The sequence below is a fragment of the Echiichthys vipera genome (genome assembly GCF_963691815.1).
Source record: "Echiichthys vipera genome assembly, chromosome: 15".
NCBI lineage: Eukaryota > Metazoa > Chordata > Actinopteri > Perciformes > Trachinidae > Echiichthys > Echiichthys vipera.
This window is the reverse complement of record NC_139840.1, coordinates 10,723,682-10,750,621: the sequence shown is the minus strand read 5'-3', so window position 1 is coordinate 10,750,621 and position 26,940 is coordinate 10,723,682. Positions and strand designations below refer to the sequence as shown.

Genomic DNA, 26,940 nt, shown 5'->3' with positions numbered 1-26,940 from the left:
AGTTTAGGGAGATGGAGACATTTAAAGCGTGTCGAGGTGCAGCCCTGTCATTAGGCTGGTGAATACTGTAGTTTGGTAGAGTTTTGGTTCACGCTTTTGCGCTTCTGAAAGGGAACAGTCAGTATGCAACAGTTCATGTCACCCCGTTCAGCAGGTAGCAGCTACTGAAGTGCTATCAGCTTCCACAGAAACCCCCACATCCCCCTTAAGTATAAGTAGGCCGCTGCAGACAGCGGAGGGCCAGAGCCTGGCCCTTCTCGTGGTCTCATGGTCTAAATTTAAAGCTGCCCCAGCCTTAAAAGGTCCTGACGGTGTCTTGTGCATTCTGCCGAGTGGCAGCATTATTTTTGTTCAGTGGACTGCCGTCCTGTCCACTGCCCCTCACCCTGCTGCTTTGCCCGGATCTGGACTTGCTTTACTTTACTTTTGGAATAGCAAAATCTTTCCCTTACTTTCAACTGTTGTGGATTGGGGGAAATCTTAGTTGTGGTGAGTGATATATATTAATTTAAGTCTGTTGCTAATACTAAGGAATTAGATTTGGTCATCTTTTCAAATCTTGAGTGAGTGAGGCCTGAGGCCTTCTTTGAACCACTTTATTGATCCTTGTTGTTTTTGTGTAATAATGTGCTTTAATCCAGATGTTTTTATTCTCCCTTATACTAACAAGGTTGTGTATTTTTTAAGCCACTGTCTTCTTGTAGGCTATACTGCATGTGTGAAATTTCATTCTAAAAGTAGACTAATCTATGCCATTAACATTTGCTTAAGCCTCAGAGTTTTTAGGACTCTTCACTCTGTGCCCTCATTTCTTACAGTTGTACCTCTTTACTAGTAGAGTCACACAGTACAGGCTGCCTGTTGGAGGGTTTGCTCAGGGACATAACCAGCAGAACAGACATTTGTACACTTGTCTATTGTCATGAACTACAGATATTACCTGACTGATCAATTGTTACCATAGACTGTATACATTTTTTTATACAGTCTATGGTTTATGTGCTTCTGCCCAGTGGGAGCTACTCATGTTTTTTCAATTATTGACTGGTGAATCCACAGAAAATGTATCTTCAGAAATCCTGTCAATTCATGCTGCAGAGCAGAAATTCAATTGTGAATGTTTGAGCAGCTTCAGAGTGTAATATTGTGTCATAATATACTGTTATAGGTTAGTATATCTGCTACTACTGATAAAAACCTTGAATCATGATATTCCCAAACACTATTAATTACACCACACTTTGTTTTCCAGTTCATCACTTTTATATTTCCACCTCTGGAGTGTCAAGAAAATCTGTTCACAGTTGATTTATTTATTACCTGCTGCTGCATCTTCATTTAACACAGTAGAAGTAGATCTTAACCAACGCTTTACCATCGTAACCACAACTTTACCATTACTTCACCATCTCTAATACCTCATTACCATCTCCCGCCATAAACTAATCCCAATTCAGAAATCAATCTTAAATGGTAACAATGGGATTGATTTACAGAGCTGGTTAAGTAAAGAACAGTCAACATATAAGTTGGCGGAGTGGCCCTCAGGATGTCAGGATCATTACAAGTGACGCAGAAGCTGCAGCATCAGCATCAGCAGCAGCAGCAGCAGCAGCAGCAGCAGCATCACTATGAGAGCAGCTGTCACCTGAGCACCAAGTCGTCCTTTAGCCAGAAGTCGTTCTCCACCTTCAAGACCAGCAGCCGTCGGTAAGAGGATGGGAGTGACGCAGGGCGAAAGGTCCAAAATACTTGTGGGATGGTTTGACATTTGAAAACTGTGAAATGGAGTTCTTTTAATGCAACCTGCCACTTCGATAACCTCGGATGTGGTGAATGCATTCAAGCAGACCTCTTTCAAATATTCAGCACCGTACTTATGTGGTGTGAAGTGTGAAGTGTGTTCGGCAGCAGGAGAGAAAAAAAACATGCATCTCAAAGTGTGTTTTAATGTAGAGCAGGCGCTGTCTTTCCGCTGGTCTTCTATGTCCGTACAGTCGATGATTGTCTTTTGATGATGTCAGGGATTTCGAGTCTTTATAGGAACATTGTTGTTGTTCACCATGAGGCTGGTGCAGAACAGCCCGTATGCAAATTACAAGTCAAGAACAGATGCAAGTCTTTCAGGTCTCTCAATGCTGAGCAATACCAGTATATTTATCTTTCAAAGCGTTCATAAGGCCTGATAATCGATTATTCAAATATGCAATTACAGCATAAATTATTATTGTTCCAGGATTCAAAACGTGTGACCTGACTGCTTTCAAAGCAAATGTCAGTTCATGTTTTTAGAGAATCCAGTTTTAAGAAAGCCAAATCTCTAAGTGGTCAAGTTCAAGTCAGGCTGAAGTGTTCACCGTTGTTATTTAAGTCTGAGCCTAGTTCAAGTCTTGAGTCTAAGGTGCCAGGCTGCTAGTAACTATTAGATCTTCGTAGTTATAATAGTACTGTGCTCATGTTTTTACCTGAAAGAGCACATTGTCTTTTTTACTTATTTTGCACCATCTTAGAGTAGTCTGAAGCTGAGTAGCATCTCTGAATGTTTTCCATTTTGGACTGCTGATTAGACAAAATAAGCAATTTGACGATGTCAACTGCAAATCACACAGTTGGTCGGTTAATCGAGAAAATATCCAGCAGATTAATCAATAATAGAAATCATTGTTATAAAGAGATATAGATTTCCTTTACTCTTAACTTTATACCACACCTGCAGCAGGAATAAATGTGCAACACCAAGATGCATGTCACTACATTATAAATATTAGAGTTTTTACATGGGTGCGCTGGTAACAGTTGGTAAGAGTTTCATTTAATTCAAATTCTATATAAAATTCTGTGTTAGAATCAAGTGAGGATTGATCAAAGTAAAGTCCAATGTAAGTGTCTATCAAACACAGCACCTTATGCTCATATCAACTCAACTCACTTTTACCAGGTGCTTATCTCTATTTAGTTTTCCACTGCAGTATAGAAGAGATTCTCATTTTATTGCCATAGCAACGGTGCATAAAATTGCACAAAACATCATCATCTGCACAAAACTGGTTGAATCTTTTCATTGGCAACGATGTCTGCACTTTTGTCAATTGTAAAGCGTATTTTTGTGGGCTGCCATTTGAAAAAAATCTGGGGCAGGATGTCCCGTGTTACTATATTAACAAATCTCTTTGACCAATCAGTGCTCTGTATTGTTTTGAGTGCACGTTTTAGTATTGGCTCAGCTCGTTTGGAACCTTGACCGTGGTGATACCAAAATAAAGTACCAGGTACCATTCATAACTTTTGCTAATGAAACCCCCCCCCCAAAAAAAAGGGAGTCGAGTAGAGTCGTGCCATACAAAGAAGTGGAAATGCGTCATTAGATTTGTATATACGTTCCATGGTGTCACTAATTCTTGTCAGCGTATAATATGGTTAGAGTTTCTTTGTCCTTCAAGCTACAGGGCTAAGTTGGCATGTTGTAACCATGAGAGCTTTCTAAACGGGGTCAGGGAAGGAATTTCAGCTGTAGTGAATAGCTGCCAGATATATTCATGAACAGCCGAGCTATTTCTGTGGGTAGGACATAAGACGTTACCATTAGGCCAACTGTAAAGACACTGTATGGAAGTCATGAAATTGTAAACGGTGGCACTGTGGCTTCCACAGACGTTTAATAGTTAATACTTCTTGGACCAGTATCCATGTATAGTCAAGTTGACTGGTGTTCTTAAAAGATAGTTTGTAACTTGTCCTACACTTTTTTTATAAAACTTTCCAACTGGTGCTCTTAAAATCTGAAGTTTGTCGCATACTTAAGCTTCTCAGACTGCGCTTATCAGCAGTAAAACTTTTTATACCTTTGACTTTCTTACACTGAATCAAAGACTTCCTGACAACACACCTGGCGAGTCAGCAGTGTATGTGACTTTTTGACACTGCAGAACTCTTTTGTGAGAATCTCCATCTGTCTGTCTCTGCCACGCAAATAACCCCCTTCCATCAACTTGATCCCACCTCGTCAGTATGCCATGTTATGCCACTGCACCTCTCGGCCAAATGGATAGACAAGGACAGAATTGGTAGAGATTATGAGTGAAAGCACAGCTTTCAAAAGAACCTTTACAGCCTTATGCATATCCACCAGTTGCGACTCCATTTCTGCATTTTTAAATCTAGCTGACAATCGGGATGCTGATAGGTAAAGGAGCCAAAGTGTTTATCATATACTGTATGTGGAGATGTTCTGATACCTTTTTTGTCTTTGCGATAACGATTCCGATACTTAAACTTGCGTATCTAACCCTGTATGGACGAGGTGTGATTTACATCATTGCTGTATTATCTGGCTCAGTTGAAACCCTTTGTCACACATGAATGAATGCCACTGTATCATCAATTTTGACAGTCATAAAGGAAAATTTAAATAAATAACCTACTTTAAAGTAGGGGATAACTTACATGTATCGGATTGGTGCATTGTATCGTGTCAGAGGCAGTAGCAATCTGCCTCATGGTATGGTATATGGTTTATGTTGAGTATTTTTGATTCCACTGCAGCTTTGTTTAGGTATCATTGATCAAGTTTTTTGTCTCAAAAAAATGTGGTTCATACTGTAGAGGTTATATTGAAACTACTTTGTCCGCCACTAGTTTAATTAATATGCAAGTGTGTAATGGAACTACATCATTGGAAGTAAATCAGCTAAATAGTTGGTAATAAGTATTGAAATTGTGTTTGTAGCACTTGTCTGCGTAGACTGCATAGTTACAGGAAGGTATGTTTATTCAAAGGATAACACTAGCAAAAATCAATATATTTTTAGTGTCAACAAAAAACATAAAATTATAAAAACTTCTAAGTATAACAGTCCCTGTGTATAGCCCCTCAGCCCCAAGCAAATACTGAATGGTTTAAAAAGAGGACACAAACATACTGAATATTAAGAATTGCAGGGCACTGTAGTTTGTATCAAATGTTACTTAAACAGGAATAACTGTTGTATTTGTCTGGGACTTTTTTTTAATAGCAGATTAATTCATTTGTATTTATAGCAGCAGCGACTGTGTATGTGGGATTGACCTAAAATAAACTACAGTGCAATGCTCATGTTCATGTCACCCACAGCAACAGTATGGTTTATCTATGTGGATATGGATCAGACTTTGACCATACAGACAATACTACTAGTAGGATGAATGCATTGATGGCTATCATAGGATTTTTTGATTATGAGAAAAACAGAATATTATTATCCTTATCCTTTGAGGGCCTTTTATGTTGAAAAGAGTAAACCATTGACTCTAATTGGAGATACCTTATGATGCATGTATGGTGTTTGCAGTGCAAGTGTTGTGATTGTTGTCTCTCACCTCTAAGCGTGAAGACCAGTGTGAAGACAGAGAAGGGGCAGGAGGTGGTTAAACTGAGCCCGCTACCCAAGAGAGCCAAACGCACCTACTTGGCGATGGACACGGACAAGGAAGTTATCGGCTACGTCATTCCCGTATTTAGGGCCAAGTGAGTGAGGACTCTGCAAAAACACTGACCTATTGATGATGAGCATTTTTATTGCAGTTAATGACACTAAATTAGACATTTTCCTGTTTCACCGTCAGTCTAAACTGTGCTCTCACATGTTGTCTGTGGTTTGTTTTTCACCAGTCACGATGAAGTTCGCAGTCTGATGGAGGCCCGAGAGGAGGAGGTTACCGAGGAGGGGATTAACTACGTGGCCATGAGGAACCTGTTTGTCAGGGAGGCCAGGGAGGCTTCGGAGGTTAAAGTGGAAAAGAAAACTCGGACAACACACATCAGGGAATCCGCCAGACGCCTGGAAGTGAGCAAGACGGTAAATCCTTTTCATTCCTTTTGTGTCCATTTTCAAATAATCAATTCACTCACATGAAGCCTACGAATGCTGATTATATGACAATCTGTCCATCACGCTCTCGCTATAGATGGAGGAATGGTCAGAGTTCCGTAAGAAAATGAACCCGGACAGCCTGACTCACCTTCCGGAGTTTATCGTGAAGCCCCGCGGACAGACTGTCTGGGAGGGAAAGACCGTGAAGCTGCACCTCACAGTGGCTGGGTGGCCTAAACCCAGGATTGCCTGGTAAGATGTTCCAGACCTTCTCTGAGTCCCAAGAGAAAGAGGCTGATGAGAGGCGATCAGTCACATGCGTGTCACAGAGAAGTTTCCATCCAAAGCTCTCGTCATCAGCCAAATCTATTTTCCACCGTCACAATCTGAACACAAACACACTCCTCTGCAATTACACACTCTGAAAATAAACCAGCTGTGTTTCTGCTGTCTTCAAGGTACAAAAACAATGTGCTCATTGATGCCAAGGCCCGACCCGAGAAGTACACAGTGGAGAGCAATTACAACATGCACTCCCTGGAGATCAAGAAGTAGGTAATCATTATGTTGAAAAATATCCTGCAGTGTGATGAATGCAAATGACACGCCGGGCAGGTAACCCACCGATGTCTGCACGTTTTTATTTTTAGCTGCAGTTTCTCCGACACTGCTCAGTATCATGCCTCTGCCCTGAACGTGAAAGGGGAAGCTTCCTCTGTGGCCACTGTTGTTGTCAAAAGTAGGTAACGTTTTCTCTCGTCTGTCTTCTCTGTGTAGCTGCTCCTGTCTCCTCCGGTTATAAGAGGTCAAAGTTTAAAGTAGGGGTTTAAATTAGCAGTGCTGAAAACACAACATGACCCTGCAGTTGCCTGCGGTCGTGTCTCGTCAGGATCTCGTTTTAGTAGAACATGTTTGACTGCAGGAAAGTCCTAACATTTTGTGCCCACAGTTTTTCATATTTTACAATTGTCGTATGTGTATCACTGAATTCTGTTGTCACGGGTACAACAAGGTTACTGAACAATATATATTTCTCTGCAGGGTTTCAGGAGGGCGAGGAAGCAGGCCCACTTGATCCTAAACCACGTAAGTCACTTTAAATATTTAGTTTAATTTGTGTGTTTTAGTTTCGCTCAATCTCAAGATGCCTACGGGATCATGATTATGTCATATGATCCCACAGACACCTATGTAACCAAGAAAGCCCAATATTGTTGTTTGACCTACCTTCAGCCTAAACCAAATACATAAAGAAAAGGTCTTTCCTCAGGCAGTTATTACTTTCTGATTCTGGGAAGGTGGGGAAAAAGTTCCACAAAAATACTGTATCTCTGAACTATCTCTTTAAAAGAGCACAGTGTAGGTTTTTCTCCCATCATGTGGTAAAATTGTATATTGCATTTAAACGAATAGTGCTCTTTAGCGCCTGCATTCTCAAACGTGCGTTGCAACCTGGTTCTGACTACAGTAGGCGCTGTGTGCCAAGAATCTATGACAACATGTCATCCAATACTACCTCTTTCAGTTTTCTTTCTGGTGATGAGGTGCGTTGTTTCAAACAAAATTTTGAAATGCACTGAATCATTAGTGTGAGCATGTATTAGTATTTACTCCTCGAGTCTTCCACAGTCACGCTGGCTCTGAGCGAAACTGCGTTTAGCCTTACTGGTACCACGTAGTGCTTTATGTCCCTCTACGCCGTTCATAGTTTTTTATAGACCGGAAGGACATGGATGTAAACATGAACTTTCTAAATGTGTCCAAATTTATTTCCTGTCACAGTGAATGTGAATGACATCAACTGACAGGAAGTTAACAAGGACCAAGGTATTGCCTAGCAATGGAATTCCATTAAAAAGGTCTACAGAGCTTACCCTTCCTATGTCAATACAGATTAGAAATGATTCATTCAGGAGGACAAGTCAGATTGTTTGGAGGTAATTGTACACCAATGAGGACTTATTAATGAATGATCTGAGGTAATAAATGACTTAAATTGCTACGCAGTGTCCCTTTAACCAAAATCACACACATTTAGGGTATTCAACGGGATCCTCTTTCTATAATTAATTTAGCATTTTCCACTTCCATTTATCGATCCCACTTTGAAGACGTTTGTTGTAGCATCTTTCAGCTCACTTTGTCATCGCAACCATCACCAGCTGCAGCTGTCAGCGAAAAAAGCTCAAATCGACATCAAACGGACGGCAGCTGAACACAGTTTAGCATTTAGCAACTAAAGAGTCAGATCTTTTTTTTTACTCAAGAGCTGGTGGAGACACACAACAGAGCTAATAGGAGATGCTGGTCTCCCATTCATCAGGTAGACAAAAGCACGTCTTTGAATAAATGATTATCTCTGCTGGATGTGTAAAAAAAACTGTTATTGTCTATGTTGTGTTTCAAATAATTAATGCAGGTTCAATTGGTAGTGTTTTTAATTTCTTTATTTTACCCTCTGCAGATGGTTTCTGCGCTGAGCACGGTGTCACCTTTGAAACAACCATCATCGACAAATTCCAAGTGGCCTTTGGCACTGAAGGCGAGACATTGAGTCTGGGCTGTACTGTCATCGTTTATCCCACGGTGAAAAAATACCAGCCTGAAGTTGTGTGGTACAGAGACTGTAAGGACCCAAATATAATGGAAATAGTGTGTCATCCTCCTCTATTAACGCTGCATATTACCTCTCTAACTGATCTAATATATTTATCCAATCACACGTCTTTTGTGTTTGTCTTCTCCCATCAGCTGTCCCCTTGAAGCCCTCTAAGTGGGTACACACCCACTGGTCTGGGGAACGTGCCACACTCACACTTGTCCACCTCAACAAGGAAGATGAGGGCATGTACACCCTGCGCGTCAACACCAAATCTGGCTTTGACAACTACTCTGCTTATGTGTTCGTCAGAGGTAAGGCGCCTGATGGATATTGCACCTGAAACTCCTTTACTTGAATTTTAGCTTTTTAGTTTTGTATCAATCTATGAAGCCACTTTATCTTATAGGCCGTGCTGAATTATACAATTTAGAACAACAGTGTTATGTGCAAGGTAAAGCAACATACACTGTATAATTTTGTCTTTTATTTTTATTTAATCCAGGCAAATGATGCGCATAAAACACATGCAAATATGATGACATGGCAAAATAGCCTCACAAAATGAAAAAAAAAAAAAACAATTGGCCAAAGAGAACAAAATAAAATGAATAGGTCCCTTCAGTAATTCAAATAATTATTTTGACAGTGTCGGTAGAAACTTAAATATAAATATGGCTGGTCAAGAGTATTAGGAGTTTTATAAAGTCCCACTCTTCACTAGAACAGATTTTTTCCCCCTTTTATGTTTGTGATGGGGCGACACGGTGGTGTGGAGGTCAGCACTGTCGCCTCACAGCGAGAAGGCTTCTGGTTCGTGCCCCGGCCTGGGCCTTTCTGTCCGGTGTTTGCATGTTCTCCCCGTGTCTGCGTGGGTTTTCTCCGGGTTTTTCCGGTTTCCTCCCACAGTCCAAAGACATGCACGTGTTAGGTTAATTGATGACTCTAAAATTGCCCGTAGGTGTGAATGGTTGTCTGTCTTTGTTTGTCTCTATGTGATAGACTAACGTCCTGTCCAGGGTGAACCCCGCCTCACGCCCGATGTCAGCTGGGATCGGCTCCAGCCCCCCGCGACCCTGACAGGGACAAGCGGTTGAAGATGAATGAATGAATGAATGATGTTTGTAATGGTTGAAAGAAATGGGCTTTGCGATGTATTCTTTTAGGAGAATTAGATTCAGATTAGTTCTTGATTGAGCTTTAAATATAAATAGTTCACCCAACAGAATAACAATTTTCATCCAGAACCCCCAACACAAGGTTTAGTAAAGCAACTTATGACAGTTCACCACACACCGTTCAATTCTGCTGTGTCTTTAAGTTACACAAAGCTCTCTCTGAGGTGTTTGGTTTCCTCGGAGGAATGCTGCTTCTATATCTGTCTGCATTTCAGATACGTTGTCACAGGGAGTGTGATCTGAAATATAGATCAGCAGGTTTACGCAGAAGGGAGTCTTCAGAATCCCCTTTAAAATGACCAAGATTTAAAGTAATCTATCATAGCTACAGTGCTGCCAAACACACTGTACTTTAAAGGCGTAAGTAGGTCAGAAAATGGAAACTGATATGTAACGGAGATCAGCCTGATTTAGAAACAGCACTACTCACAAGTGTGTGTGTGTATGTGTGTGTGTGTGTGTGTGTCTTCTTGGATATTTGCCTCTCGCTATGTATGCCAGATGCCGATGTGGAGGTTGAAGGGGTTCCTGTGGCCCCCCTGGATGTGCGCTGTCATGATGCCAACAAGGACTATGTGGTGGTGACCTGGAAGCAGCCAGCAGTGGAGGGCAGCAGCTCCATCCTGGGATACTACATCGACAGGTTGGGCAGTATTATTCAGTTTCATCTCATGATTCAATCCTACATGCTTACATACTGTTTTTATTCATTTCACTTTGAACACTGGATGTTTGTTATAACCTTTATTTATAGTGTCCTGGTTGTTCTCATAGTGCACATTTCTCCCATGTTTTCTGTTGGTTTTTTTTCATGCTGCACCTGAATTGCTCTCTGGGTCAATAAAGATGTATTGTATTTAATATAACTGAATACAGGATATACAATAAAACTGGTGTTATTTATGCTGGTTCTGTGTAGAATAAGTAATTCTGCTTGCACATGGCACTTACCTAAGGGACATTTTGACAGATAAATCCCCCTTCAGATAACTAAAACACCCACATATTGTAGCTGTCAATCATTCACTGTGAATTACATGTTACTCGTGGTGTTCGCAAATCCAATTTAAGTGTGTTTTCTATGCAGGTGCGAGGTGGGCACTCACCACTGGGCTCAGTGTAACGACACCCCGGTGAAGTACGCACGCTTCCCTGTCACAGGACTAGTGGAGGGGCGTTCTTACATCTTCAGGGTGCGGGCCTTGAACAAGGCAGGAGTCAGCCATCCGTCACGTGTCTCAGAGACCGTGGTTGCCATGGATCCCGCCGACAGAGCACGCCTCAGAGGTGAGAGAGACACACCAGAGTCCTACTGACACACAGTAACAAAGCCAACACCTGCACTTTTCTTTTTATGTATTTATTCTGTTTTTTTTCCAACAGCTGGTCCCTCAGCTCCTTATACTGGCATGATCAAGTTTACAGAGGAGGATTCCACTGGTACGACAGCTTCAAACTCTGTTATTTTAATGATAGAAGGGAAGAAATACATCCAGGTGTCATCACTTTAGATATTTTGTTTTCCAGATGTGTCAGCAGTTAAAATTGACATGGCATTTTATGCTGACTTTTAGGGCTGGGTATCAAATATCAATACTTTCTCCATACTCTCCGCAATGTGTCTGTAAAAACTGTCAAAATGCTAGCATCAAATGTAAATCTTTTAGTCTACTGTAGTTTACTGAATATGTAAGATATTAAATGCTACAAGAGTTTTATGATTTTCGTTAGTTTAATTTTTAAACTATATTTTTTTAAATGATACATCTCACACTAAGGTACTGGAAATAGTATTCCATTATTTCAAATGATAACCAGCCCGTGTGACTTGATTGGACTTACAAGTCACCTGGTTTAAGTGACTTCCTCTTGCCTCCTCAGTGGGCGTTATCCCCGGAGAACCCTCTGATGTTGTGGTTACCGAGGCAACCAAGAGCTACGTGGTGCTCGCCTGGAAGCCTCCGGTCCAGAGGGGTCACGAAGGAGTCATGTATTACATTGAGAAGGTAAGGAGAAATGGAACACATGCAACCGGTGACGAGGAGTTGCTTCTGCCTCATTTTAAGCCACAAGCTAAATAATAATATCTTAAATAATTATAATAGCTTAAAAATGTACCTTTGACCTCTTGTAGGTTTTTGCTTGATTAAACTACTATTGACATGTGATGACTATCATATGGACAATTGAGCATCAACTTACCTTTCCTTTATTTACTGTACACTGACATGTCACTGGCTCTCTGTCGACACCAGTGTATTTCAGGGACAGAAACCTGGCAGAGGGTGAATACTGGTATGCCAGTCAAGTCTCCCCGCTTTGCCCTGTTTGACCTGGCAGAAGGTAGATCCTACAGCTTCCGTGTGCGCTGCTGCAACTCCGCTGGTGTGGGCGAGGCTTCTGTATCAACAGCAGAGATCACGGTCGGAGATAAACTGGGTGAGCCGGCAAGACCTGCATTTATATTATGTACAGTATAGATGTTACATTTAATCAGGATGTTCCAGCTTAGGGCATATCCATATACCTTCATTAGTCAGTTTAGAGACTGCTGGTCCTTCCTAGATTATGTCCTTTCGGATCCCAATCAATTACATCCCCTCTTTGCTCACTGTATGTGGTCTTTGTTCCTTATTTTCTTACAAACTTCTTTCTTAACAGACCTGCCCTCAGCTCCGGGCAATCCAGTGGCCATCAGGAACACCAGCACCTCAGTGGTGGTCACCTGGACAGGCTCTAAGGATGTCAAGCACCTGGCCGGCTACTATATTGAATATAGCGCGGTGGGCACCGACGAGTGGTTGCCCTGCAACAACAAACCTGTCAAGCAGACCAGGTAGGTAGCCTACAGTTAAAGATAATTCTGGGTTCATAAATTCACAAGTCATTCAGTACTTAAAAAGATGAAGTGACTGCAAAGGCACACTCCTCCAATTTACTTATAGTTGTCAGTGAAATTTGGTGTTCAAAGTGCAAAGATGAAATACTGATTAAGAAATAAACGTTAATGACTTATTTTTTTATTTTATTTATTGGCCATTACCCAAATGTTTAGGGGGCCAACTAACTTTAGCTTTTTAATTTTTTTTTATTAACGTTAGCTTACCTACTGTACAAGACTGTGAAGTCTAAATTAGCAATCGTTAGCTACCATAAGACTGGTCATACCATACCAAAGAAGTTCTGTAGCTAATAACTAAACCCCTGAGTGTATTATATTGTTTGTAAATTCACCTTTTACCATACAAGAGGAAGACTAAGTTATTTATATATATTTAAAACCTCTCTTGGAAAGTCAAGTTTGGTTAGCTTAGCTATTTTGGCTATCAATTTTCAGAAGAAACAGCCAGGGTGCTAATGCTTCAAAAAATAAATACATGTTTTCCCTGTAGTTTAGTATAACGGCAAGTCTTTGTATACTATAGGTCCATTGTTTTAGTCGACTGTATTTTATGATTTACTAGTTCTTACTGTTATAATATCAGAGTAATATGAGACTCTTTTGACACTTGAGACACTTTTGTCTGTACTGTTCCAGGTTTGTGTGCCATGGACTGACTACCGGGACAAACTGCGTGTTTAGGGTAAAGGCAGTCAACGCTGCTGGTTACAGCCACAGCTCCTCCGATTCTGATGCCGTGGTCGTAAAGGCTGCAATCTGTGAGTGTCTGCACAAGTCGTCTCCATTATTCTCTTTGCCTGTTTCCTTCTGCTCCTTCCTCCAAGCAATTCTTTAAACATTTATTAATCCAGGGAGTGATCGCTGAGAATGAGAATGTACACTCTCGTTTTTTCCAGAGTTTACCACTTTCACACACAGGACCTGCAGCCCTCTGCTGAGACCCTCTTAACTCATTTTTGTTCAAGAACCATGTCAACTTTCACCACATTTTTCTTTTCCTAACAAAAATACGTTATTCATCATTATTCTCATTTGCTCTATACATAGTCTATACAATTTTGTTCTGATACAGTTGGCTGCCTAAATATCTTTTCTTTTTCCTGTATATCTCGAGTTTTATGAATGCAAGTGGCTCATGTTTATATGCGACTGCTGGTTGATATATTTGCATGTGCATACCTGACATACTCATCACTAACACTGAACACTAACACTCATTTATTAGTGAAAACGTTAAATAACAAAGTAGATAATGTGTTAAAATGCTTTTTGATGTAATCAGGAATCGATTTCTCTATAAAAGTGATTTTGCTTGAGCTCTGTTTTGCTGTTTGCCAAGGTGAAGGCTAAAACATTGTGTTCTTAAAGAGCATGAACCCTAACGAGTCTCATCTGGCTTTCGGAGATTTTCGTAGCTGCTTCTGGCCTTGAGTGTAAGTACTTTATCCTTTACAATGACCCTAAAAACATATGTCGCATATGTGTCCAAAGCATGAAGCATGTTCAACTTTACACTAATGACAACTAAGATCTATGCAATATTTGGTTAATGCCGTCCCATCTCTATGAGATTAGGAACTGAATTTTATAATTAAATGGAAAACAAACAAATTTCATCTGAGTATCTGAAAATGATCTTCTTTAACACACTTCTTCAATGTTTATCTGTTGACCTGCTCATTTGTTTTCCTTGCAGCCGTCCCTGGAAATCCCACTGGTGTGACACTGCTGGAGGCTGTAAAGGACTACATGGTGCTGGCCTGGACCGAGCCTGCTAACAATGGAGGAGCTGATATCAGGGGATACTTTGTGGATTACAGGACCGTGAAGGGAGACATTGTTGGAAAATGGCATGAAATGAACCACAAGGCATTGACTACTACTTCCTATAAAGTAAGTGTGTTTATTTCAAGCACCATTGACCACATTTCCAATTAAATTGTTTTGGTTTTTCTATGAATGAAGGATTCACAATATCCAGTTTCTTAATTTCCTGCCTTTGATCAAGCTTGCGGGCAGTTTGGACCGTTATTTCATGAAGCTACTTGGTAATTAATTCATATTTGCACAGCCCAAAATCAGTGTTTTAATCTTTTCTTTTTCATCTGTCTTTTTAGGCAGAAAACCTGAAGGAGAACGTCTCCTACCAGTTCCAGGTGCGTGCTATGAACATGGCAGGTGTGAGTAAAGCCTCTCGGCCCAGTGCAGATCTGGAGTGCAAGGAGTGGACCATTACTGTTCCAGGTATGAGAGACATTATGCTCACCAAGACAGAATAAATGCACACAAAATCGGGCTGGTACATATATATAAAAGGAAACAAAAAAAGAATTGGCAACTGTTTGTGATCAATTAATTATTTACGCTTGTTTTATTTTAAGCAAAAAGGACAAATGTTTACTGTTTCTAGCTTTTAGTTGTTAGAATGGGATTCTTGCCCTTATGTGATAGTAAACTGAATGTCTTTCAGTTTAGGACTGTCTGTTGGAAAAACAAGCAATTTGAGGACATCACCTTCGGCTTTTGATTGGCAATTTGAACTTTTACTGATATTTTGTACACCAGACAAGCCAAAAAATATTCATTAACCTCACTTTATTTTGGCCACAATGTATTACAGATAGGCAGGTCATGGGATCGAAGCAATACATTTGAAAATGTTTTTGTGCTATCTAAGCTGAGTGCAAAATACAGTGCATTACACATACTCATACATTTAAATGTCTTAAAATAAATCAAATTATCAATTAGGAATTTGTATTACTTTTTAAAAAACGCTCACTGTCTGTTAAATCTTTGTGAAGTATATTTTCTTTTAGTTGTACCAGTTACATTTTGTTTGAGAATCTAAAATAATCTCTATTTATGCTCCAAGGTGCTCCTGTCGGTCTTCATGTGCTTGAGGTCCGTGACACCTCCGCTGTGGTCCTGTGGGAGCCACCTGCATTTAATGGCCGTACTCCTGTTAATGGCTACTATTTGGATGTTAAGGAGGCCTCTGTTGGAGAGAAAGGCTGGAAGGCTGTTCATGAGAAGGTCAACAAGACCAAATACATAAAGGTGAGGAAGATTAGATTGTTTTGTGCAGAAACGATACATGGGCTGTTACGCACAACCGGTTTTTGTGTTTACATTCATGAAATCGTCTTGTCAAGGAATTTTCCTCCTTTAGGGTAAAGGTCACATTCAGGTCTTTAAAAACCCAAAAGCAACAAGCCGTAGTCTCTTTGAGCAATATTTCAACCCTCCATCAGCTGGGAATGACTAGTGGGTGCAGCTGATAAGGAGGGATGGCTCCATCGAGGATACATTGTGTTCCCTTAAAAATGTGACCATGGTGACACACAACGTAACTTATGTTGGCCCTAGGTAAGCAGCCTATTTTCTTGATTAGAGTTTAATAGCCAATAGAATCTTCACATATCTCTGTGAAGAATAACCATATTTGGATAGTAGATTTTAGATATTTGGACAGTGATTCACTTGTACTGCATATCTCTCTCCTCGACTGAGCTTCAATAAATGTGTCCGCAGAAGTCATCAAGGTCTCCTGAAACTTCTTCAGTCATGAAAAACGACAGCAGGCTGCTACAGTATAACCTACAGACCTTTACCACACATCAGGGTTATAACTTAAGATTCTGCTCATTTATGAAGGGTTCCCAGAGATCCATCACCTCACCCGCTGATCTATATTCTAACCTCCCTCCCTCCCTCCTGCTCTGGCGACGGCCCTTGGATTTGTGAAATAATGACGTCAGTGTTCTTTTAACTTTCTCTCTCTTCAACTCCTTGTGTGCTGGTTCAGGTGACAGGGTTGAAGGCTGGTACATCCTACGTCTTCCGTGTGCGTGCTCAAAATCTTGCTGGAGTTGGAAAGCCCTCAGCAGTCTTAGGTCCAATCCTGTCCCAGACTCACCCTGGTGAGTGTGATTGTTATGTAACTCACACATTCAGTCACATAGTGCTCCTACGCAGGTCTGGAAAAGTAGGGATAATGGCCTATTCTCAATACTAATAGGTACACTAACTTTCTATATAGCTCTAAACGGACTGTCATGTTTTATCTAATATTATTTGCAACTATAATGACTGTAATCGTGACTCCAAGAGCTAAAATTTGTAATGCCAGTGATGCACACATGCTGTAAATATTTACTCTCTTTTTTCTCAGGCACCAAAGAGATTTATGTGGATGTTGATGATGATGGTGTGATCTCTATGATCTTTGAGTGCTCTGAGATGAAGGAAGGCTCTGAGTTTGTTTGGTCCAAGAATTACCAGACTATAACAGACTCCTCTCGCCTGACTATTGTCACCGAAGGGGGCAAGTAAGTATCTTTTTATGTGCCCCATTTCTCTTGCATTGACCTTTTGTTCTTGTTTCTAGCTTGTGTGCAAAATGCAAAGTTCTTCCTCTTTCCTCATACCGTGCTGTTCCCACTTGTCCTCATCTCTAGGTCCAGAGCTATCTTCAACAGTCCCTCCCTGGAGGATCTGGGCACCTTCTCCTGTGTGGTCACCAACACTGACGGCATGTCCTCCAGCTACACGCTCACTGAGGAGGGTGAGTCAGCCCACAGTCTTGGCATCTCTGCTCCTGCGCGCCTGAAACTTGATTCACTTGTTATTTGTTTGGGCGACGTCAGTGCTAAAAGGTGTGAGGAGGGCTTGAAGGACTGTGTATACTCCTGTCTCTGTTATTCTGTTTCAACAGCTGCATCAAATTGACCTCTGCGACACTGGCGCATATGCGTGCTTGTCCGGATGGTTGCCTGATATTATTCAGTGCTGTGTGTCTGTCAAAGTTGTTTTACCATCCAAAGTTGTGCTTGTTTTTCTAAAATACTGTCAAAGAGAAAAGATCAGTAAGGATTTTGACATTCATCCGTTCCTTTGTTGTTACTTGACAGGTCTCATGCGTCTCCTGGACATCAGCCACGACCACAAGTTCCCTGGTGAATATTCCACCATGTCACGTATAGTGCTAATACCACATTTACTTTTTCACTTATCAAGGCTTGAGATTTAATTTATCAAGTGCAGATACACATTTAGATGTAGTTTAGGAATTATAATATCTTTCCAATCTACTTTGAAAGAGTAGCTTAACTACAGCAAAGCTACTCCAGGGAGAAATTTAGTTTGGTTAGCTAAAGTACGTAGAAAAAGTAAAAAAATATATAATTTGTAAATAATATTAAATTGACAATCAACTTGTGGCCAGAAATTATAACAAAATATGGATAAAAAGTCATAATAAATGGCACCTGATTGGGTTTAGTGCAAAAAGTGCCCACTTGTTCAAGATTCAAGATTCTGTTCACAGCTCATACCAAACCAAAAAATGTAATACGCCACTATTCATGCCTTCACAACGGTCAGGACGAAAGAAAGAGTGTGGGGGATGTTCAAAGGGATTTCAGTTACAGTAGAGGGGCAATCGTAAGATAAAAAATTTAAATCCTGGCCTTTCCTTTTATGGCCCAATATTGATGATGTTTATACTAAACAAAATTAGCCAAAAAAAATTTTACTTCTTGAATCACCATGCAAATATGAATATAGCTAAACGAGCAGCAAGCTACTACAAAAGTTACATTTCTGGTTTAATTATATGTAGTTTCTTTTCACCCCAACTCTGTATCCATGACACTCACTTTACTCAACAAATAATCTCTAGAAACACATGTTTGTCTTGGAAATAGTTACAAAGCCGTTTACTTTCATAGCTTCTACAATAGCTTTCAAAAATGTGTCTTTCTCCAGTTATTCCCTTTAAGAATGAAATGGCCATGGAGTTGCTTGAGAAAGGTCGTGTGCGATTCTGGACTCAGGTGGAGAAATGCACTTCGGCCTGCCAAGTGGAGTATGTCTTTAACGATGTCATCGTTACTCAGGGAAAGGTAGGTTAATCGTGACTTTTTGTGATGCCATCCTGTGAGTCCATTTCTATTTTGGACTGCAAACTGATCTCGTCAGCGTTTCTCTATATCTTTCTGCTTCCAGAAATACACAATGAACTTCGACCAATCCACCGGCATCATTGAAATGTTCATGGACTCTCTGGAGGTCACAGATGAGGGAACGTTCACCTTTAACCTGGTGGATGGCAAGGCTAAGGGTACAACCAGTCTGGTGCTCATTGGAGATGGTGAGTTTCTTTTCTTCCATGTGAATGTTGTGCATAAGGATTTGTCATTATATTCATTTTAAATGTGGGTATAGAAAAGACAAACCAACCAACAGATTACTTCTGACGGCTACAGACTAATAACCTTTCTCTGCTGGGTGAATTGCATTTGGTGCAGTTAAAGTGTGCGTCCATTGAGGGGCAGCAGAGGACAACCTTTCCTTACTGTCATGTCTGTCAGCTGAATTTCTGATACACTTTCTCCTACCCAGAGTTCAGGGAGCTTCAGAAGAAATCCGAATTTGAGAGGGCAGAATGGGTCAGGAAACAAGGTAATGGATCGTACTTTTCCATTTCATAAGTTTAACACTAATTACACAAATATGTTTCCTTAATTATTTTTCACCGATTATCCACAGGTCCTCACTTTGTGGAGTACCTTGGCTTCACTGTTACTCCAGCATGTGATGTGCTGTTGAAATGCAAGGTAAGAAAAGTAACTCTTCATATCTCCTCTGCTTAGGATTTCTTTTAAAAAAGAAAGGGCGTCATAAAACGGTTTGCGAATTTAGGTGGCACATGCTCCTCCCATCTCTATTCTTTCTCTCCACAGATAGGAAATGTCAGACCAGAGACTGAGATCATCTGGTCCAAGGACAACATTGAGATCGCAGATGATGATGAGGATGTTAAGAAAATTGAGAGACAGGACGGCGATCTGACCTTTAATATCGGAAAGGTCAGCCCATTAGAAAAAGGCAGCGCATTGTGAAGAGTCGTGAGCTTAGGAGTTAAGAGCTTAAAGCGTGCGGCTATGCTCCCATCACATACTGCCATTGCCAACCATGCCTCTCTGACACACAGAATCATAAATGATGAAACGCTTAAAAAAAGTTCACATTCCCGAATCCATGCTGGAGTGCTGCTGGGGTCAGCACTTCAGCATGTCGTAGTGGGGAATCAGAATATACGACAACTGAGTCTCTATTTTGGAGCTTTTACTTTTAATTCTTAGTCTGATATTGTATATTTTGATTGTATAGATTTATAGGTCATGATTTTCAACATTTATGCCCATATATTGTAAATTCACTATATGGTGTATCTGTGTGATGAATTCATACACTTCATTTCTAACACTATATTCAATTTAACTCATCTGGCCAATTTATTTAAACACATTAAAACTGTCCTTTTTTGAGGATATCCATTTGGTCTGTCAGCCAGTGTTCGTACCAATGAAGTTAAATTGATGTTTCAAGGTACCTGTATGTTGAAACTGTATCATCATTACTCACAAAGAGAGGTTTGGTGTCATTGCATGAGCTCAGGAGAGGCGGTCTCTCCATCGCCACTCATATCCATCGCATTTGCATTAACTGGCTTATCTGTCTAATTCGCAGTGGGTTATTAAGCAGGAGGAGCCGAAAGAAAAAGAAAGGAAAAGGCCATCTGCAGAGGATGTTCCCCCACCGCCAAGACCCAAAGTCTGGACATAATCTTTGCTGCCATAAGTTCACACCTATAACTTCTCCATGTGTCATCCTCGTCTCTCCTTTTTTCATGTTTTCGTTTTAACGCCTGCAGCATCCTGGGCAGGAGAAAAGCTTGCCTTTTCCGTTTAGTTGGTCTCTGTCTGGCTGTTCTAGTATCTTTTATCTGTGCCAAGAATTACACTGTATCCCCCTCTGTTTGATTTAGAAGGGGATTTATTACTGCCTCAAGGATACTAAAGTTGCTTTTACTTCAAAATTGTAGATCTCTAAGACGGATGCAGGTATTTATGGGGTCTTCCTGAGGGACGACAGAGGCAAAGATAGGAGCACCTTCGATCTGACAGATGCAGGTAAAATCTCTTTCACGAATTTTGTGAATGAAAAAGTGGAATACGGTGCTGCTAGTCTTGCAAAAAAAGAGTATAATAATCGCATCCTTTTTTTCCCCAGGCTACCAGGCTGTAATGAATGAGCTGTTCAGGGTTATTGGTGAGTCATTAAACGTCACACTTACTAAGCTGTAATGATTCTTTACAGTTTGGTAAGTAAATGAAGCACCACACTGGAGAAGACCACAGTGACAAGCAGAATGCATTTACATTTATACAACTATTTTTAGCTAGAGACTGAACTATTGTAAGCAGTACTATATACCATTCCTGTACTGTATTGTTTCCATGGGATGTACTGTACATAAGCACGTGCCTTTTATTATTTTACTTCCAGCCAACTCCTCCTCTGAAATCAAAGTCACCAGTACTGAACATGGCATCATCCTCACCTCCACGGTCACATATTACAATGAGGAACAGCGTGTTGGTTGGCTCCACAAGTATGTAAAATCAACCTTATTCACTTACATATTCAACATCCATTTTTTAATCTCTCCCTGGCGGACACATGTGCACTTGTCATTAGATATTCTGACTCAAACCAATTTGAACACAACTATTTTAAACTGTGTAGCTTAACGCAAATGTTACCAAAATTGGATCCTGAATTTGTGTGCAATGTCCATGTGATGGAAAATGAAATATGTAGTACACAATGAGAAATCATTTTCACTGGTTTTATAAAATATTTGCTTTCCTTGACTTTGTTAATTTATTTATTAGTGTGTCAGATTTAGCCAGAAGGCTTATTTTCACCTGCAGTCCCTGGGTATGTTGATGTTATACTTTAAAATATTGGAAACTAGCATGCACAGCTCCAAATCCTGAATAGTATATCGGCTGCATGGCTCTATTCTGTCTACAATAACTAATGACTAATATTGCACAGGAAGAAGTTGTTTAAATTGGACTTTTGTGACTAAAATTGTCACTGTCAGGTCTCCTGCATAATCTTCAGATGAATTATAGAAAAACAATCCATAGATGGGGACGAAATCTCACCAAGTGGTAGTGATACAGGTCACATATGTCAGATCTCTCATTTTGGTATAATGCAAGAATGATTGTGCTGATTGAAGTAGATTGATTTTGATCCTAAAAATCAATTTCATATGGGAAATCATATATGCCAATATGGAAAAAACATAAAAGGCAGAAAACAATGTTTGGGGCAATGCAGTTTACTGATACTGATCATACAGTTCTGATGTTTATTTAGCTACATATTTATTTTTTTGTTATTTTATTCTGTTTCTAGAATTGGTTGATCATGTAATACATTGTAAGTATGTTAAATATTCTTTAAGTTATTTGTTTAAGAAGGCAGCCTCCTGACTATCTTTGCATAGTCATATCAGTATAAAAATCCACATAGAGAAGATCTATTTTTATTCCAGCTCAAAAACTCACATCGGCCGCCGTCTTGGTAACCGGCGAATTGGTAAATAATACATGGAGCGGATTCTAATTTTAAGCGTCAATTACTGCTGTACTTTTCAGCGTGCTTGAACTTTTGCGTGTCCGTCCTTAATTGATCTCTGTTACCCATTTCTCCATTAGAGATGGTAAGATTGCCGCTTCAGAGAGAGTTAAGTCTGGAGTCACAGGAGAGCAGCTTTGGCTTAAGATCAACGAGCCCACTGAGAAGGACAAGGGCAAATACACCATGGACATATTTGATGGCAAGGATGGTGTAAAGAGAGTCTTTGACCTGGCTGGCAAGGGTAAGTGATGCGTTTAAAGTCAACCCAGGATTCAGATTTGCAAAAAGGGTCCCATTAACTTTTGCTTTTTTTAAATGTAACTATTAATAATAATAAGTTCTTGTTTTTTATGGTGCAGCATGGGAAGAGGCATTTGAAGAATTCCAGAGGCTCAAGTAAGTAAACAAAGTCTTCTGACTGGATCCGTCTGTTGTGTAGTTCTGTTTAAAGAGGATGTTTACGCAAATAAATACTAGCAGACACCACAAACTTAAAATAGACTCTATGTACTTTGTGAACCTTTTTCCGAAGCACTCAAAATACATTTCCTGGAATTGTATAGCTTAGAGGAAAAAATGTTGGCAATCTTACTGCCCTGTGTTACCATTTTAAGATGCTCCTGACCGTGTCTGTCTCCTGTCCTCCTTCCACAGGGCAGCTGCAATCGCTGAGAGAAGTAAGTGGGTTATTTATTCTTTGGTTTCCCCCAGGATGCAACATTTTTTTGGACATAGAGGCTATTTCAGTTTGAATAGAATTTTAAACTTGATGACTAAGACAATGCGTGTTGTCAAGATCTCGTCAATTGAAAATGGTTTTCCAGGAGATTAAATGTTTGTATGTCTGAAAGAAAGGAAACTTACAGCCAAAATGTCATTCATGCATACAGTAGAGTTAAAAATATTGTCAGTTATGTTGTCAACAGGCCAATGCTCCACAGTTTGACTGGCTGACTGATGGTTGACATTTGGCTCACTCTGGTACTTCTTGTTTAGATCGTGCCCGTGTTATTGGAGGCTTGCCAGATGTGGTTGCGATCCAAGAGGGCAAGGTAAATAAATTATATATTCAGCGTGTTAATACACTGCCTTAAACTCTCTGTCTCACCCTCTGTCTTTCTTTGCCATTATCCAATTCCTTGGAGCGTCTCTTTCCTCTGAACTTTTGTCTTATGTATGACACAGATCAAACCCCTGCAATCCTCTTTTTCTCTTTAGTCCCTGAACCTGACTGGCAATGTCTGGGGCGACCCCGTCCCTGAGGTAAGCTGGACGAAGAACGACAAGGAGCTGGTATCTGACGAGCGCTATCAGCTCAAGTTCGAGCATGGCAAGTTTGCCAGCATCACGATCGCCGCTGTCACCACGACTGACTCTGGCAAATACGCACTCCATGTCAAGAACAAGTACGGCACAGAGGCTGGCGAGTTCACCGTCAGCGTATACAACCCAGAGGAAGAGGAGAACAAGGAGGGGAAGAAAGGCTAAAGGATGATGCAGTGTAATGAAATATGGCAGAAAAGATGAACGACTGGGCTATCTCCAAAGCATTTTACCCTGGCACATGCCGGTGCACTGAGCAGTTTAAATAAATGATGAATACAGCTGCTTCCTCCCGCTTCTTTCATGTGCTGGGCTAAAGAGCTTTGGGCATTGCTTCTTGAGGAAGTGAACAATAAATGTGCTACAGAGAGGATAATTGTGTGCTTGTAGTTGCTTGCATGTCTTCTGTCAGTTCTGACCACTATGCATTAAATCTAATGTTTAATCATGGGAGGTGGTTGACCTGTCGTTAATCTTTGATTTAGCAATGAAGGCCAGAAGAGCTAGACGCAGTTTTCTTAAACTCTCACAGTATTTGGAAAAACGTCTCAAACAAAGTCATGCCTGGTATAGGCCTATGCACTAAAAAAATAAAGGCGGGAAATTATAAAATAATAAACTTCCTACCAGCTATTTATTTTCTTTGTCTTGTGAGACAGTGGAAATGTGTCAGTGGTTATGACACACTGTTTAGAGCTCTATTTACAAACGGCTATTGTGTTTAAATTGTACTGTGTGCATGTAGGTTGTGTGCTGTTTGCAAATTTCAGTCATTTCAACAGTTTGTAGTAGAGGTGGAGCAGGAAAGACTTGTCACGTACAGTAGTGTGAAAACACACACAACAGCTGAGGCTGCTTCATTCAAAGTGTCTCACAGACTTCAAAGCTATACAAAAAGTCATACAGGCATAACTTGCATACTTTTGGGGGTCCACAACAGAACTTGTTGTATGAGCGTCAGACGCTCATAGAAACGTTTTCAAAAGTGGGGGAGAATGTTGTATTTCAAGTACCGAAGAGGAAACCATACGGATGAACAGCCCTGCAGCATTTAGTGTTGGTCTGTGTGTCTAACTAACTGGTTAAACACAAGTCTGTTTTGTCTCCAGGCACTCCTTGTAATAAATGTACAAATGCTTTAGAGAGGTTTCTCTTTGTCTTTACATAATCTCCCACAAACAGTTCATTCATTAAGAAAAAATCCTTCATTAGAGTTAAATAATTCAATTTGCAAAGTGAGGTGCTGGGCCAACAATGGGGAGCCAAGAGTCCCTCTCACCCACATATTTAATCCTGCCTGTAGTATCTGTCAATTGATGTCCTCTAAACTTTATTACTAAATAAAACAAGGGAGTTCTGAGTTCTACAGAAGCCTATTTCCGCCAGTGTGATGAAAAAAAGTATGAGTAATTATCTTTAAAAAAAATGAGAAAGTATCTCAAAAATTATGACTTAATATCTCAAAACAATGAAAGTATCTGAAAAAATTGACTTATTATCTCAAAATAATGAAAATATCTGAAAAGAATGAAATAGTGTCTCAAAATAATGACTTGATATCTCAAAATAATGACTTGATATCTCAAAATAATGACTTGATATCTCAAAATAATGACTTTATATAGCAAAATAATGACTATATATCAAAATAATGACTTGATATCTCAAAATAATTACTTGATATCTCAAAATAATGACTTAATATCTCAAAATAATGACTTTATATATCAAAATAATGAATTTATATCTTAAAATGACTTAATATCTCAAAATAATGAAAGTATCTCAAAATAATGACTTAACATCTCAAAATAATAACTTTGTATCTAAAAAATGAGATATCTCAAAACAATGACTTAATATCTCAAAATAACGACTTTGTATCTCAAAATAATAACTTAATATATCAGAAGAATTACTTAATATCTCAAGATAATGACTTAGTATCTCAAAATAATGAATTTTAATATCTCAAAAAATAATAAGATAGCTTAATTAGGCTGCTTTGAAAACCTCTCTCGTTATTTTGATACCGTAACTCATTATAATGACTTACAGGATGCTTTATTTCCCATCACACTGGCGGAAATGTTCTTCCACAGAGTTCCAGTATATTGTGTAGGCAGCTACAATAATGTACCCCTGGTTACAAGAGTCACGGCAGCTGTGAGAGCGCCGCCACTGTGCGGCTCCCTGTCCCAGTAACTCCGGCTCCCTGGTTCCAGCCAAACCAGTCAGCCACGGTGGTCCAAGCGCGGACACGTCAGGAGGCTTCTGGGGAGTTTCACGGGCACAAACATGGGGACTCACTGAAGGCACCATTACGTCAGTCATCGGCAGCATCCCGCTGGTGTAACCGAAAGGTAAAACGTTACCGGTAGGATGATTTTAACCCGTTTGATAGCCGCTGCCTATGATGGTGCATATTTGTGATTGTGCCGTCAGCTAATGTGAGCTAGCCTGTACACTGGCTAACGTATTTGAGCTACGGTGGATTAGCGTTACTTTAACCCAGAGAAGTCGCTACTACGGGATACGAAATGCATCCATCACGTAACAAAATTACCGTGACCACTTTTCATTGAGACCGGCGACCTAGCGTTAGCGACGACTCTTGCTCTGTTACCGTTTCACCGTTTGATATTAACGGTAACACGAAGCTAGCTGCGGGTTAACTGGCGGACGGTTAGCCCAGCACCGTCTCCATTCATTGATTTAACGGTCTGCTATTTTTCTGCCACACTGTTTATGGTTGAATCTCTCTCGGCAAACATAACAGTACACAGTTAGCACAACTTAAAATTCCGTTTGTTTATTATTTTGGTTTCTGTTCGTTTATTTCCGCATATTCCGTTAATGTAACGTTACAGCGAGTGTCTCCTGGCGACATGTCAATCAAACATTGTGGCAGCTTTTATTATCTTGTGTGTTCTTCGTGTTAACTGTTACAAAAGTGTTTATTATTATTGTAAGCAGTGCTACCACTTAGCCAAACAAACCACCTGCCCTGTGGGCGGTATTTGAAAACACACTGAACTAAGACCTCGGCCGGTAGTTTACATGGACGTTAACGTTCATATTATTTTCATATTACTTATATGGACATTTTCTGTAAATGTGTAAGGTAAGTGGATTTGTATCGCACCTTCCAACAACAATGTAATTGAAAGGGTTTTACATGCAACATTAAAAGCATTGGAAAGAAACATGCATATGCAATGGGATTTAGATATACATTGACATTCAGATAAAACAATCAAATAATTTTAAAATGAAATAAAAACAAGAATATCAAAGAAATAGAAGTCACAGTGCAGTGTAAGCAGTTGATCAATTGTTTTGTTTACTGAATTTGTAAACGTTTGAACTTGTTTTGTGTTATGTGAGATAGTCCCACACTGATACTGTCATATAATCAATGACACTCGAGTCAGTCTATCGCTGCCTTATTGGTCGCTTAGCTACTGTAACCATATGAAACCCAAATACTGTGTAGCGTCTATCACAACACCTCATGATGAGCAGTGCATTTGAACTAATTTGACCTTTACTGTACAGGCTAAAACGTATAAGTCTTATATCAAC

At 40.1% G+C, this 26,940-nt stretch overlaps 1 protein-coding gene across 1 annotated transcript; it reads left to right on the top strand.

The window, feature by feature from the left end:
- The first annotated feature begins 342 nt into the window (after positions 1–342).
- Positions 343–24,496, top strand: myom1a (myomesin 1a (skelemin)). Its single transcript, XM_083928227.1, has 37 exons — positions 343–489; positions 1,497–1,710; positions 5,363–5,503; positions 5,648–5,834; positions 5,944–6,101; positions 6,308–6,400; positions 6,500–6,588; positions 6,891–6,935; positions 8,314–8,475; positions 8,601–8,762; positions 10,128–10,269; positions 10,714–10,913; positions 11,010–11,066; positions 11,508–11,632; positions 11,882–12,065; positions 12,288–12,462; positions 13,165–13,286; positions 14,225–14,421; positions 14,646–14,772; positions 15,404–15,588; positions 16,337–16,451; positions 16,703–16,859; positions 16,989–17,095; positions 17,442–17,486; positions 18,298–18,434; positions 18,538–18,682; positions 18,934–18,993; positions 19,081–19,148; positions 19,275–19,400; positions 20,420–20,507; positions 20,608–20,646; positions 20,884–20,989; positions 22,110–22,273; positions 22,392–22,428; positions 22,687–22,709; positions 23,029–23,084; positions 23,251–24,496. Exons 2-37 carry the CDS (start codon positions 1,550–1,552, stop codon positions 23,518–23,520), a joined length of 4,455 nt encoding a protein of 1,484 aa, XP_083784353.1. The 5' UTR covers positions 343–489; positions 1,497–1,549; the 3' UTR covers positions 23,521–24,496.
- Positions 24,497–26,940: the final 2,444 nt, after the last annotated feature.

Coding starts and splice junctions, on each gene's coding strand:
- myom1a (XM_083928227.1), top strand. CDS start 1,550: ATGTCAGGATCATTACAAGTGACGCAGAAGCTGCAGCATCAGCATCAG. Junction 5,835..5,943: donor GCCTGGAAGTGAGCAAGACG/GTAAATCCTTTT, acceptor CTCTCGCTATAG/ATGGAGGAATGGTCAGAGTT. Junction 18,435..18,537: donor TCATCGTTACTCAGGGAAAG/GTAGGTTAATCG, acceptor TTCTGCTTCCAG/AAATACACAATGAACTTCGA.